General features: G+C 61.0%; 1 protein-coding gene across 2 annotated transcripts; it reads right to left on the bottom strand.

The window, feature by feature from the left end:
* Positions 1-224: 224 nt before the first annotated feature.
* On the bottom strand, positions 225-12498 carry TFR2 (transferrin receptor 2). Of its 2 annotated transcripts, XM_077315893.1 has the most exons (19): positions 12229-12498; positions 10368-10423; positions 10052-10286; positions 9308-9494; positions 8514-8654; positions 8319-8430; positions 7988-8110; positions 7020-7136; positions 6792-6931; positions 6414-6586; positions 6075-6194; positions 5567-5649; positions 5428-5491; positions 4685-4752; positions 4254-4330; positions 3955-4039; positions 3282-3509; positions 1700-1840; positions 225-1117 (listed from the first exon to the last, which is right to left on the bottom strand). In XM_077315893.1, exons 2-19 carry the CDS (start codon positions 10398-10400, stop codon positions 875-877), a joined length of 2370 nt encoding a protein of 789 aa, XP_077172008.1. In that variant the 5' UTR covers positions 10401-10423; positions 12229-12498; the 3' UTR covers positions 225-874. The 2 variants fall into 2 exon arrangements, with proteins under 2 accessions (XP_077172008.1, XP_077172009.1); XM_077315894.1 differs by lacking the exon at positions 12229-12498 and having other exon boundaries at positions 5567-5641; positions 6085-6194; positions 10368-10519.
* Between the last annotated feature and the right edge of the window lie 722 nt (positions 12499-13220).

Genomic DNA, 13220 nt, shown 5'->3' with positions numbered 1-13220 from the left:
GTCCTGGTCAGTTCCTTTCCTTGCTAATGGCCCCTCTGTATAGCTCTTGCCCACCCCAGCTGAAGGACCACAAGCCTCCCCCTTTGGGTGGTCAAATGAGACCCTTCCTTCACCAGCAGAAGGGCTGCTGGGCTGCAACTCAGGGTCTCACCCTGAAGGAAAATGTCTTCTGCCTATTTATTCCGAGGCATCGGTTGGGGGGGGGAGAAAGAACGACTCTGCTGTAACAAGAAATAATTTATAGTGATCTCTGCCACTGATAAATTAACAAGTTTTTCAGTGATCATTAACGAGGTACGGTGGCTTTTCATCCTATCACCTAGCAATAAACATTTACAGTGATCTCTGCCACTGGTAAATCATTAAGTGGGGGAGGTGGGGCTTCACCAGAGTGCAAGTCCAAAAGGTAAGCACAGGATCTGTCCCTATTACATAGCAATAAATCAGTCCAGTTTATAGCAGTCATTGCAGCTGATAAATTAGGGGAGAGGAAATTTACAAAGAAGGGGAATTAAAGGGGGGGGGGCGACGACCACAGCCTTCTATCCCTATTGCATAGCAATATGTGAACAATTTATAGTGACCACTGCCACTGATAAATCAGAAATAGGGGGGGGAAAGATAATGAGGAGGTAGGTGGGGGGGATCAGTGCTGAAATGAGGAAGGGGAGGGGGAGGAAGACGCCTCCCTGTCCCAAATGGAAATTCAGGGTTAGCAATCAGGGCTGCTGTTGGATCCCAGGAAATCCAGCAGGTTACCCCAGGGGGTAAAGTACCGACTTGTTTTGAAATTTCCAATCGCTGGTTTCAATTTGGAAAACTCATTTCAGCTCTGATCGAGATGGGGCTCCTGCTAGTCTGTATGTGGCTGAAGTCAGAAGTTGGTGTCGATGTCCCACACATCCCCGCTCAGGGCGTTGGCCGCCCCCTGGAGTGTCCAGGTGACCAGGGCCAGCTGACGCCGGAAGAGGACTTCATCAAATTGCTCCGGTCCCTCTCGCAAGAGGCTGGCGTGCTCCAGCAGGGCCGCCATGGTGTGGGGGCCGTGGCCGTGCAGAATGTGTCGGAACGGCGTTTCCGTGACTGCCACGTACTGAGAGAGGAAGTAGAACTCCACCTGGGGAAAAGAAGAAGGCCGGTGAGCAGAAACAGAGACCCCCCCACACACACACACGAACTCTTCACAGGCGTCTGAGGGAGGGTCCGCAGGGGGCTGGGAAAAGCGTGGCACAAGGAGCCCACCTACGTCTGTGGGAGGCTCTTTTGGAGATTCCAAGAGGAAGCCTTTACCTAAAAGTGGAGAATTCTAATTCCTTTTGGCCACTATTTGTTCTGTGCTGAATGTTCGGAAGCACACCCCGAACAGTCGTTCCCCACAGAGCTCTTCCAGTAGAGCCGGGGTCCCCACGGTTGTGCCCGCTGGCTCCCTAGTGCTGCCGACACCTTGCCTGGCCCCTCCCAAGAGTTCTTCAAAGAGGACCGGGCCTCTTGGGGCCCTTGCCCAGCCGGACTGGCCACTGGAGATCTGAGGGGCTGTGCAGATTCTTCAAAGGAGGTAGGTGGGCCACGGCTGCCATTGGGTGGCTGCACCGACCACACTCAGAATTCCCACAGGCCGAAAGGGGCGGGGACCCCACTACAGGGGAATGAAAACACATGTCGATCAGCCACCCCCGGGTGCCCTCCTTTGTTGTCTCACCCGCATAATCCGGACGTTGTACATGCGCAAGAGCCTCTCGTTATGCTCTTCAGAGCTGTAGATGTCCTTGCGCAGTTTTTCAGCTGCTCGTGCATAATCTCCTCGGGCCGAGTAAATCCACTGCAGGGTCAGACCACGGCTCTGGACGGGGGGAAGAAGAAAACATGGAGAAAGTTCAAAGTGCTCTTGGACAACCCCCCGTCAAAAACAGGTCAGGTCACACGGAACGTGGAGGGCCTCAGCCGGAGACCCTGGAGAGCCACTGCGGTCTGAGTAGACCGTCTTGGCTTGGGTGGGCCAGGGGGGTCTGCTCCCGTAGAAGGCAGCTTCGTTTGTCCACAGGATGGAGCCAGCCTTGCGGAGTCCTTGGGGACTGGCTGCGGAGGAGGGTGCCTCAGACTGTTCAAACAGGAAAAGGGCAGCTGTTGTAGACCGGTTTAAAATTGTGCGTGCCAGACAGGGACTCTTGGCTGCGACCTCCAAGTCCGTTTTGGTTCCCATCCAGGAACACCTCAGAGACCAAGAAGACTGGGGGTAGATGAGCTTTGGAGAGTCAGAGCTTTTGAAAAACCATATCCCGGAAATCTTGTTCGTCTCTAACAAGGTGCTTCTGGATTCTAACTTAGCTGTTCTCCTGCGGACCAGACCAGCCCAGCTTCCCTCTGAAACTGCCCAGCTTCTGTGGCCTGCGGACGTGGCCTTCTAGGGCCTGAATGAGGGAGAGGGGTGGCCTCCCGTGCCCTGCTGGTGGGACTCTGGCTGACCACCGTGGCACCCAAGCCCTGGCTGAAACTCCAGCGGAAGGAGGTCTGAGGGTTGCGGCTGCCCCGCCAGGTGGCGCTGCAGCATTACGAGGCGCATCCCAGAATTTGGGGCCTTCTGGGGGAAGGGGGTAGGAGGACACACACAGCCTGGCAAGGGGCCAGTTCCCCAATTCTGTGCAGTCAAAATCGGTACTGAAATGGGACTCTTCCGCCCCTGAGAACCGAGCCCATCACGGTGGGCCACTCTTCGTACCAGATATCTGGGTCCATAAAGCCGAACAACTGCTGTTGGGGGCAGGGGAGGACCCGCTGAAGATGGGGAGGCAGGACTCCAGCGGGAGAAACCCAAGATTCTCCGGGCCCCTTCCAGTGTATCTTGCCTACTTTTGGGCAGGAAGAAATCCCTGAAGAGACCCTCTGTAGGTCTCTGAGTCTGTAGGTCTTTCCACCAGTCGCTTCCCCAAGGGCAGGCATGACGCCCAATTCCCCAGCAGGGCTGCAGTAAAGGAGGGCCTGTTCCCGGCTGCCCTCCATCAAGCTAGAGGGTCTCCCACCCAGAGGCTGTGATTCCATTCCCCCCTCAGCTTTGCCTTCTCCCCAGGAAGGGCGGGGGGAGGGGGTGCTCCCCACCGCCCTCAAGGTTGTAGTTGTGCCCGCCGGCTCAAAAGGGCCAGGAGCCCGTCAGGGAGGAAGGCCACTGGTGCCTTGGCCAGGTCGGTGGGCGGGCCTGTTTGGATGAGAGCGAGAGATCTGCCTTCTCTCTTGGGGCTGCTCAGTCCCGCCCCGCTCTCCTCCTGCAGGTTCCCCTCCCCGCTCACCTTGAGCAGCGGGGTGTATTCGTTGAAGCGGGTGACGTGGTGCAGGAGGACGTCTCCGTAGCAGACGTAGTCGAGGGGCAGCAGGTGGTCGTGGGTCAGCTTTATCAGGAGGTGGCCCACAACCTCAGCCACGGTTTTGGCGACGGCAGGAAGGCGCCCGTGGAGAGCGCGGTTGAGGTTGTCGTACGTGTCGGCCATGGTGTTGAGAAAGGGGTAGCGTCGGGACTCCTGTGAGCAAAGAGCCAGGCTGAGGCGGAGGGAAGCAGGGAAGCCCCGGCAGGCAGCACCCAGGTGGCCCCTTTTGCACACTTGTCCCAGGCCAGAGGGCCAGAGCGATGGCGCTGGGGAAGTTCCCGACAAGACCGGGCTTGGTTTTGGCTCTGCCTGCCGTTGTTTGCCTTTCCCCCTTGCCCCACCCTTATTTGGGCCCTGAACAGAGGCCTCGTTTCCTTGTCTTTCGGAGACAAGGGGCAAGAGGAGAGCTGAAGCCCCGGCTGCATGTTGGGCAGGAGGGGAGACTCTTTCCCCTGCCTGTGAAATATGGGGCAGGCCAGGCCTGGGCCCCAGCTGCCTCCTCCCGCGTGGCTGCCCTTTGGGCTGGAGGCAGGGGCCGTGTCTTTTGCCCCGAGACCCTCCTTCAGCCTTGCGGGCACTGCTGGGGGGCAGGACTCACCTCTGCAAAGGAGAATTCCACCGCAGGGACCCCCCCAAAGGCGGTGAAGGCGAAGGCACTGCTGTCCATTGGCAGAGGGCGAACCCTGGGGCAAAGGAGTCGAGAAAGCCTCGTCAGAGGGCAGAGGGTGGCGGAGATCACACTCTGCATATGGCCAGGGGCACTCTTCTCTATAGCACAACTGCAGCATTCTGGGTTCTAGCTCAGCATCCACAAAGGGTCAACCCAAACCTGGACAAAGGCTCAGAGGCTGGTGAGCCCTGGAAGCCTGAGGAAAATCGAAAGCACCGAGTTCTTACACCTCGCTCTGCCATTGCCGGCCGTTTCCCACCACCTGGTCGAAGATGCTTTGGCCGCTGCGGTTTGGACTCTCCACCTGCGGAAGAGAGGCTGGGAGGTCAGGAGTGGCCGTCCTGCTCACGCTGACCTTTGCCTCGAGGCCAAAGCGGCCCAACCGTGGCTCTTCAGGCGTCCATGGAGCCTGCTGGCAGGGGCTCATGGGAATCGTAGTCCACAGACCCTGAAGAGCCACAGTTTGGCCTGAAGAGAAGGCTGCTCTGTGCAGAGAGCCAAGGAGGCCTGTTCTGGCTGCCCCGCCCCGCCCCGCCCGGTCCGTCCTGCTCCTCAGCCCAGGTTTGAATCACCACGCCTCGCCTCTTGCCTGTGGCCGTGTGGGCCTGCAGGCCGCCCCACTGAGGGTCCTCTCCCCAGGGCCAGGCTGCCGTCTCACCTGTCTAATGATGCTCTCAATGAGGCTGATCAGGGCAGGGCTGCTCTTGGCAAAGAACTTGTCGTCTCCTGAAACGAGGGCCAGGGGAGTGTTTTACATTTGCCTCAAGGTCCTAGTCCTCCTTTCTGACCCCTTCGCTCTGGATCTAGGGGGCCATTCTCCAGGTGTTACCTGGAGATCTCCCAGGAATACAACGGGTCTCCAGGTGGAAGAGGCCTGCTCTGCCGGAGAAGGTGAACTCTGGCAGCCCACCCCACTGAGGCCTCTGCCCTCCCCAAGCCCTGTCTGCCCAGACCACCCCCTGCCCCCCGTCTCACCCCGTCTGTTCCCTCCTCACCAACTTCCAGCTACGCAATCTGGAGCTTTGGGTCTCCCCACCAACCCCCAGGGCTTGTTAAAGACTAGAATGAGGGGAGAACAGAAGACACCCCCCCCCCAATTCCATTGGTGCCCCAAAGGGGAGTTTCCAGTGCAAGAGGCGAACAAAGGGGGGGGGATGCCTCCGAGGGGGGGGCAGCAAGTCCCAACCAGAGCCGGCTGTGCTTATTCCCCAGCGAGCTCTGGAGGCATCAGGCCCTGGCCCTGGCCCATCCCGTTCAGGGCCCCAAATCTATTCGGTGGGAGACGACCTGCATGATTCCAGAAATGTTCGTCTCTTCTCTAACCTGGAATAATTGTGTACCGTTGCAAGGGCAGCCCCCCTCCTCTAGCGTACAACACAGAATGAGGCCCCCCCCACTCACCTAGGGCTGCATTGTCCACACTGATGTAGGCGGCTGCTTTCAGGTGCAACATGGTGAGATAGCCCTGGGGGGGGGGGATTTAAAGGCAGTGAGACCAGCAACCTGCAGGGGTCCTCCCAAGCCCCAGAGCCCGGCTCACCTCCAGCCATTCTGTGGAGCCCACGCTGCCAAAATCCCCGGCATCCCAGCTCACAAAGAGCAGGCTTCTTCGCAGCTGGAACCCTGCGGGGGGGGGGAGCAGCAGGGAGGGGGTCTGCCAAGGCCAGAGCAGGATCCATCTCACGCCCCCCCCTCCCAAGAGAGTCTCCTTTTGCAGGCGGCAGGCACACTTCTGCTGCCACACGAGCGCACCCGAAGCTGCCTTGCACTGACTCTGACGCTGGGGCCGTCAAGGTCGGCACGGTCTGCTGAGGCGGGCCGCAGCTCCCCCTCCAGGGCCTCAGGCCAGCGGTCTTTCGCCCCCCCCCCCCTGCTTGGCCCTTTGGACTGGAGATACCCGGGGTCCTCCTGCCCGCCAAGCAAGGCTCTCCCTTCTAAGTGGGCATCTTTGGGGCAGCCCACCAGGGTTCGGAAGCCCACCCAGAGGCCAAATGGGGGCCTGCACGGTCCCCCTTCCCCTGGTCCACCCGTACGGGAGCCTGGCTTACCGTTCCGTACCATGGCAGCAAAGGTACGGGCCAGTTCCAAGAGGATGGCTGTGCCCACACCAGAACGCGCAGCGCCCGGCCCCAGGGAGTCCCTCTGAGCCCCCACAATGAGGTAATGATCTACCGGGAGAAAGGGCAAGCAGAAAGGCCTTAAGAGCAAGGCGGGAGAGGGTGTCACCAAGGAGGGCCACGCTCAGAGTGCGTGACTGGCCCTCAGTCACCCAGAAGCGGAGGTTCAACGCAGGGGCCCCAGGTCCTCACCCAGTGCTCTGGCCACTACGCCACGCTGACTCTCCCGTGCCCACCCCAAGAGCCCCGGAGCCCCTCTTTCCCTTTTACCTGGTTCAAACCTGCCCTCGATGCACCCGAAGATGTTTCTGATCATGACAGATTGCTTCACATTGTGGACTCCCAGCTGCAACCGGAAAGTGGGCTCTGCTGGGCCGAGCACATAGCGGGCAAGAGGGAGGCGCCCATGCCAGTCCTGGGGGGCAGCCGGGCCAGTCAACTGCCTGCCGGGAAGGGAGGGGGGGTTCGGTGAGGCACCCTCAACGGTTGGCTGCGGAAGAGAAAACTTCTGCTTCCGGGCCTCACCCCCGAGTTTGCGCTGTTCCAGGGGACCTCAGGCTTCTCCTGGAGATCCTGCCTCTGGGATCCCCCCTCCCCGAGCCCCTTGCCCACCCCCTAGAAGCCAGCAAGGCTGTTAACCTAACTCACCTGAGCAGGTGTGCAGCCACATTCGCACTGATGGGGTGCACTGGGATTTGGGGGAGCCCTGAGGATTGCACTGGAGGGAACTGAGTGTGGTTGAAGGAAGGGAATCCAGGGCTGTAGGGATCTCCGGCACCCATGTGAACCTAGACGTGTGGGGAGAAACCCGAGAGCTGAGCCACAGACAAAGGCAAGCCCCCGCCTCAGATTTCTGTCGGCCTCCTGGTGACTCACATGCCCATAGATGCTCATGTTCTGAGACAGCTCCAGGTTGCGAGGGTCTTGGGGGATGTCAAAGGGGTCCGGATAGATGAGAACTCCTGCAGCTTGGGAAGCTTCCGCATGGGCCACCTGGGACAGAGAGAGCTCAGGGTCCCTTTCTGCCTTCATTCACCCACAGAGAGCCCACAGTGGGCCAAGGGTCAGTGGCGAAGCGCATATTCAAGTTAAAGGACCAGGCGATACGAGGACAGGCCTCTTCCTGAGACCCCGGAGAACTGCTACCCATCTGGGTAGACTGATATGTCTCTGTATGCTGCAGCTTCACGTCTCCCCCCAAGTCCGCATCTTGTTATCTTCTTCCCCTTTAACGCAACCATCTTTTTTGACTGGCATATTAATATTCCAGGTCCGTGTTCTTCAGGTCCCCATCTAGTGTCCAGAGGGAGAACTGCAACCTAGACCCATAGAATCCCGGAGTGGGAAGGGGCCATGCAGGCCATCTAGTCCACCCCCTGCTCAGGGCAGGATCAGCCTCAAGCATCCAGGGTAAGCGTCTGTCCAGCCGCCGCTTGAAGACTGCCAGCATGGGGGAGCTCACCTGTTATGTTAAACAGCCCTTGTGCATTCCCTAGCCAGGTTTCATTCCCCTCCCTTCCCAAACGGATCCTGGCTCCCGTTCATGATCTGCGCACCTACAATCTAGAAGATGTTTTACCTGCAAGCGTGGTGTGGCCACCCTGTAGGGTTTGCAAGCCAAAGGATTCAGAGGGGCTTGGCTGCTGCCTGCCCCCGCTTCATGCTCCTGGTATCCCTTGCAGGTTGCCCTTCCAGACGCTAGCCGGGCCGACCCTGCCTGGCTTCCGAGACCTGACGGGATCGGGCTGGCCTGCCTCACTTACTTCCGGGGTCTGGCGCAACAGCGCTCTCTCGGACCACCCGGTCGGAGGCCACAGGAGACCACCCCCCGGAATGCAGCTCACCTTCTCGGCGTAGCTGATCTGCCCCACGCGGACGATGACCAGCTGACCCCGGGGGTTAATGCCACGCTGCCTCAGGAGGGCGAAGTCTTCTCGGCGTCCATAGTTGGCAAAGACCAGGCCCCCCTGCGTAGAGAAGGGGAGGACAGAAAGTGCTTCAGGCCAGTATAGGGGGCAGGAGGCAGGAGGCAGGGGAGGCCACCACAACTTTCCTGATGTTTGTGTTTTCTTCCCTTTCAAGTCAGCCGTCTTTTTGGACATTACTGTCCCAGGCCCTGCTTGAGTCCCCCTCGTGGCCAGAGGCAGAACCGCCTCCCTCCTGCCTGCACCTTACCGTCACGGTGCCAGAGGCGCTGTAGGGGCAGTACACCTGGGGGTCCCCCAGAGGCAGTTTCTCCAGCACTGCTCCGCCAGCGGTCACCCGGTGCAGGAAGTTCGGCTGCTGGCTGCAAGGAGGAGGGCAGATGGTGTCCGTCAGGAGCCCGCATGCCGCTGAAACGGCCCCTCCCCACCTGCACGCCCCACTGACCGGCTGGGCTTCTGGAGCCCCACGTAGTGGCTGTCGGTCCAGCTGTGGTCCAGGCCGTAAGAGGTCAAAGCGTTGAGCACGTGGCTGGAGAGGACGTCCAGGCGGGAGGAGCCAGGAGGGTGGGGGGCCTCGCTGATGGTCCTGGGAAAGGGGGGGACAAAAGGGGATGCAGACCCTGCAGGAAGGAAGCACCCCCCCCCCCCGCCCCATGGAAGCCCCAACCCAGCATCACATTCTGCGAGGCTTCAAGGGGCCTGATTGGACTCCTCCTTCGTTCTCTTGCCTCAGGCCAACACGGCAAGCCAGCCGGAATCTGTGTACACATCTGTGTTGTCCCCACGTCATACTGGCCTTATCGAGGCCTTTGCAATCTGTGACGGGCAGCCCTGTGGCTCATCTCCACCTGTACCTGGTCTGCTAAGCCCCAAAGTGAAGACGAGGGGTCCCCATCCCCCACCCAGGTAAGTAGGTCTGCAAGCCCCCCTTTTTATCTGATTGTGGCCAGCTGGGGAGGTCAGAGTGTGCACATGGGGGGGGGGCTTCAGACAGAAGTCAGTTGCCTCAGAACGACCCCCCCTCGAGGTGCCACAACAACGTCCTTGTGAAGCGGATACCTCCCCTGAGGTGTAAGGTCCCTGAGCAGAGGGAGGCGGTCTGGTCTGACCCACCGGGGGGCTTCTCCTTGGGGCGTGTCCCAGGTCCACCAGTGGGCTCCCAAGCCCTCCGCCAGGCAGGAGAGCACAAGAGTCCTTCCTGCAGGAGTGGCCGCGGGGGCGGGGGGGGGAGGCACTCACCGGATGGTGGCTCCGATCTTCTCCTCGTTGAGGTGCCTCTGGAACATCTCCCGCAGGTCGGCCCAGTACAGGGGAGCTCCTCCCGCGTCTTCCTCCCCCCCGTGCGGCCGCTCCTCACTCACAACGGTCAGCAGGTCCCCGCAGGCGCCACAGGGTCCGCGGGAGGAGACGTACCCCAGGAGGAAGGCTGGAGACACCACGGGGTGGGGTGGGGTGGGGTGGGGGGTCCGAGAGAGCCCCGGGAAGACAGGACCTATCACTTACATATTCATATCTTATCTGAAACATCTGTTAGCCACCTTTCCTCCCTAGAGAGCCCAAGGCGTCTTACTGAATAGATAAAACCCAAAGGAGATCTACCCTTAAAATCCCCCTCTAGGACTGGCAGCCGAGGAACCAACCCTGGTCTTGGGTCCGGCTGTCCTGGAGCTCAGGCGCCCCTCCCTGAGAGGACGGGGCCAGAAACCAGGTGTGCGTTCAAGCACCAATTCCCGCCTCTTAGAGAAACGGTACTTCGCGAGGGGGACTGCAGGGCACCACAGCCAGCCCCACTCGTCCAGGGTCATCCCCCGCAGCCCTGGATCATTCTGCAGCTGGCACTGCCCCCCCTGCAAGGAGGCCCAGAGGACAAGAAAAGCCTCCCTTGGGAGGTGGGCAGGTCCTCCAGGGGCACAGAGGAGAAAGGGCTGCTGCTGGGCTTCATGGAAGCGTTTCCGGCTGGGGCGGACGTGGCTCAGACCTTACCCACAATGAAGACCAGGAGGGCCACGAGCACCATGTAGGAGCCCGCCTTCCACCGGTCCTGCCACGGGCAGCAGGCTGGCCTCTCCGGTTTCTCGCCAGGGCCGGCGGCCAGGGCCCCCTCCGGCTCCTCGGCTTCGGACAGCTTCACCTGCAGCCCCTCCAGACGGCAGGCCCCTTCCCCCTCCGGCGTGTTGCGGTAGATGGTGTAGGCGCGCCGGGGGGGCTTCTTGATGTTCTGGGGGGGCAACCGGAGGGGGGGTCAGGATTGCGGGAGCCAAGTCCCTGGGAGCTGCCGCCCTCTTAACCCCTGCCTTACCACGCTGGGAAACGGGGACCTCCACCAGGCCATGGTGCCTCCGGGCGGCTTCTGCCCTGCAGGGAAACACACAGAGGCCCCAGGAGAGTGAGGCAGCCACACCCTCCACCCCCCACCCACCCCCACCCCTGCTGCCGTCTCCTCCTCCTCCTCCTTATCAGAGGACACCCCGTGCCCGTCCCAGAGAGGCAGCTTCTCCTACGTGACTCGGGGCCCCTGATTATCAGCACCTCCTCCAGGGCCCCGTTATCACCCGGTGCAGGCAGCTGCCCTGCCTGACGCTTTCGGGGCTGGTGGCCCAACGGCCCCTCCCCTCCCCTCCCCTCCCCTCCCACTTGTACGCCAACCCCTGGGGGGGACCATCATAGATGGACGGATAGACGACTTTTCAGGCCCGGCAGGACCTGTGGGCGTCCCCTCCTCTCTCTGGGGCATCTGGCTAACCTTTCCCCCCCCCCCAGCTGCTTAGGGACAGTTATGTGGGTGGGGTTCCCACGCTCGGACTCCAGTGGAGAGGCCTCTTTTGCAAGGGTCCCTGTCCCCCATCCTGGTCCCCTGGGAGCAGCAGGCAAGCAGGAGGGGGTGTGGGTGGGGCCAGGGCCACCTCTTCCGCTGCCCTTCCCCAGTGATGCACACAATGGACCTGCTGCTTGCAGGCGCCAAAGGCCGGCTTAGGTGAAAGATGTCTCCCTCCTCCCCACGATGGGGCTGTCAGCCTCCCCCCCCCCCGACCCTTTTGTGGCTGGAGGGGGAGGGGCAGTGTCAGGGGCAGCCCCTGGGTGGGAGATGGCTGCCAGGCATCGACTCTGCTCCCAGAAGGGGCCGGGCTGAGAGATGGCTCCAGAGGGGAGGCTTGCTGGCAGGAGGGTCCTCCTTGCTTCCTGTGGGAATCAGGCTGGTGGGGCAAAGTCTCCCTACAGGTTGGCCCCAGGCAGGCAGCTCGGCCCTGAGGATGCAGCTGGGCTCACTTGCTCGAATCATCTGCAATGAATGTGCAACACTTGGGGAGAGCCTGCTCTCGTCTTGTGGCTCCTTCCGGTCCAAATGCTGTGGGCTGATCCAGTGGTTCTGTTTCATGATGCCAACACACACACACACACACACACACACACACACACACTGCGCCAGAAACAGAGGGCTGGTGTGGCTTTGGGGCTAGGCTGGGGTTCAAATCCTCCCTGGCCCTCACTCTTTCTCTCAGCCTCACCAACCTGGCAGGGATGTTGTGTGGAATGAAAGAGAGGGGTGAGAAGCTCACGCACTTCACCTGCGTAAGGCAGCCCTTGAAAATCCTTTCCCGATCCGGGTCAGCCCGCCCCATCCAGAGGTCTCATCCTGCTCAGGGTCCTTCTGCCGGGGGACTGTGGGAAGTACAGTCCTTTCCAAGAGCAGAAGCCCCCCACCCATGAACAGCCTCCTCCAATTGACCCCCCCCCCATTTCTCTGTTAACTATTCCCCCCCCCCCCAGTGGCTGGAATCCGGAGGGGCCGGTTGCTGAGAAAAGGAGTGCAGTGGTCCCCGGCTCCACCTTCTGCCTCCCCCCCCAGGACCAGCCCCCCCCATTCACAGGCCAAGCAGAACCCTGACCTTTGGCCAGTTGGGGGACATTTGCAGCCCCCCCCCAGCCCTTCCCAAGGACCCTTTCCTGGCCCCAGGCCCTGCCCTCAGGAGGGAACCACAGTCTCCCTAACATTTGTGGGCCTCGATGGAAGCTCATTGTTCTCCCCTTGCCTGGACCCCACTTCTAGGTCTCAGAGCAGAGATGGTTTGGGAGGAAAGGGGTGGGAGCCGCAGGTGTGCCCCATGTCCCAACTGCCCCCCAGCAGCAGAGACACCCCCCCCCCTCGGTCCCACGCTCACCGGCTCTGCGGAGGCGGCTCAGGAGGCTGGTGGTGGCTGGGCTTCTTCTCCCTCCCTCCTGCCCCTGCCAGCCTTCCGGGTCATTCACCCCTGTGCTGCCGCCACCTCTGTCCAGCCACGGGGCAGGAAGTGGGGGCGGAAGGAAGTCCCTGGCTCTGCTCCCAGCCCCTCGCACTGTGTCTTGCAAGGGCCGTGAACTGCAAAAGTGGCAGGGCTTCTGGGCATGGGCCAAGTGCTTCTTCCCCAGACAGTGTGTGCCTCCCTGTGGCCTTTCCAGAATGGGAAGGGAAGGGCAGAGATGTTTTGTCTCCATGGCACATGCCAGCCAGGGGCTTGGGGGGGGCAATGCAGGAGGGTGGCTGCCCTGCTTGATGTATCTTCTTGATAACCCCCCCCCCCCCGGCCTAAGGCGCTTCCAGAGGCCTGGACCGGCAACAGCTAGGAGTGCCTGGCTCAGACACATTTCCCAGGCCACTCACATCATGTGCGTTTGCGGATCTGTCCCAATGATGCCCCATCTGCCCGGGGCAAGTCTCCTATGGCCAGAAGGGAGCTGACAGAAATGTAGCCCCCCTCCTCCCTGAGCTGTGCCCCCCTGGAAGCACCAAAGTGCCTTCTGGGGCTGCCCCTGGAGACCCCCTCGACCCAGGGTCAGAGTTGCTGTTTGCTTTGTGCAGGAAGAGGGCAGAGATAAGGAGGACCGGACCAGAGGGCCAGACACAGAGGCACCAGGGGGGTGGCGCTAAAGGGGAGGCCCACCCCTTTCATTTAACTCATTCTCCCTCCTCTGTCCCACGTATAAAACCCAGCAGGCATGCTCTGTGCTCCTCGTGTGGCCCAGCTCTGGGCAAAACAGACGCATAGACTAGGACGGATGCATTTTGTTGAATCAGTCGCAAGGAGTCGCACCAGGATACGCCCAGGCCCCTGGAAAGCTCACGTGTGGATCCCCCTCCCCCCCAGGCCTGGTGCACACCGCTAACTGGACCCCC

The sequence above is a fragment of the Paroedura picta genome, chromosome 16, assembly GCF_049243985.1.
Source record: "Paroedura picta isolate Pp20150507F chromosome 16, Ppicta_v3.0, whole genome shotgun sequence".
NCBI classification, from domain to species: Eukaryota; Metazoa; Chordata; class Lepidosauria; order Squamata; family Gekkonidae; genus Paroedura; species Paroedura picta.
This window is presented reverse-complemented; position numbering and strand designations above follow the sequence as displayed.

Coding starts and splice junctions, on each gene's coding strand:
- TFR2 (XM_077315893.1), bottom strand. CDS start 10,400: ATGGCCTGGTGGAGGTCCCCGTTTCCCAGCGTG. Junction 7,137..7,987: donor AGATCAGCTACGCCGAGAAG/GTGAGCTGCATT, acceptor TCTCTGTCCCAG/GTGGCCCATGCGGAAGCTTC. Junction 1,118..1,699: donor ACAACGTCCGGATTATGCGG/GTGAGACAACAA, acceptor TCTTTTCCCCAG/GTGGAGTTCTACTTCCTCTC.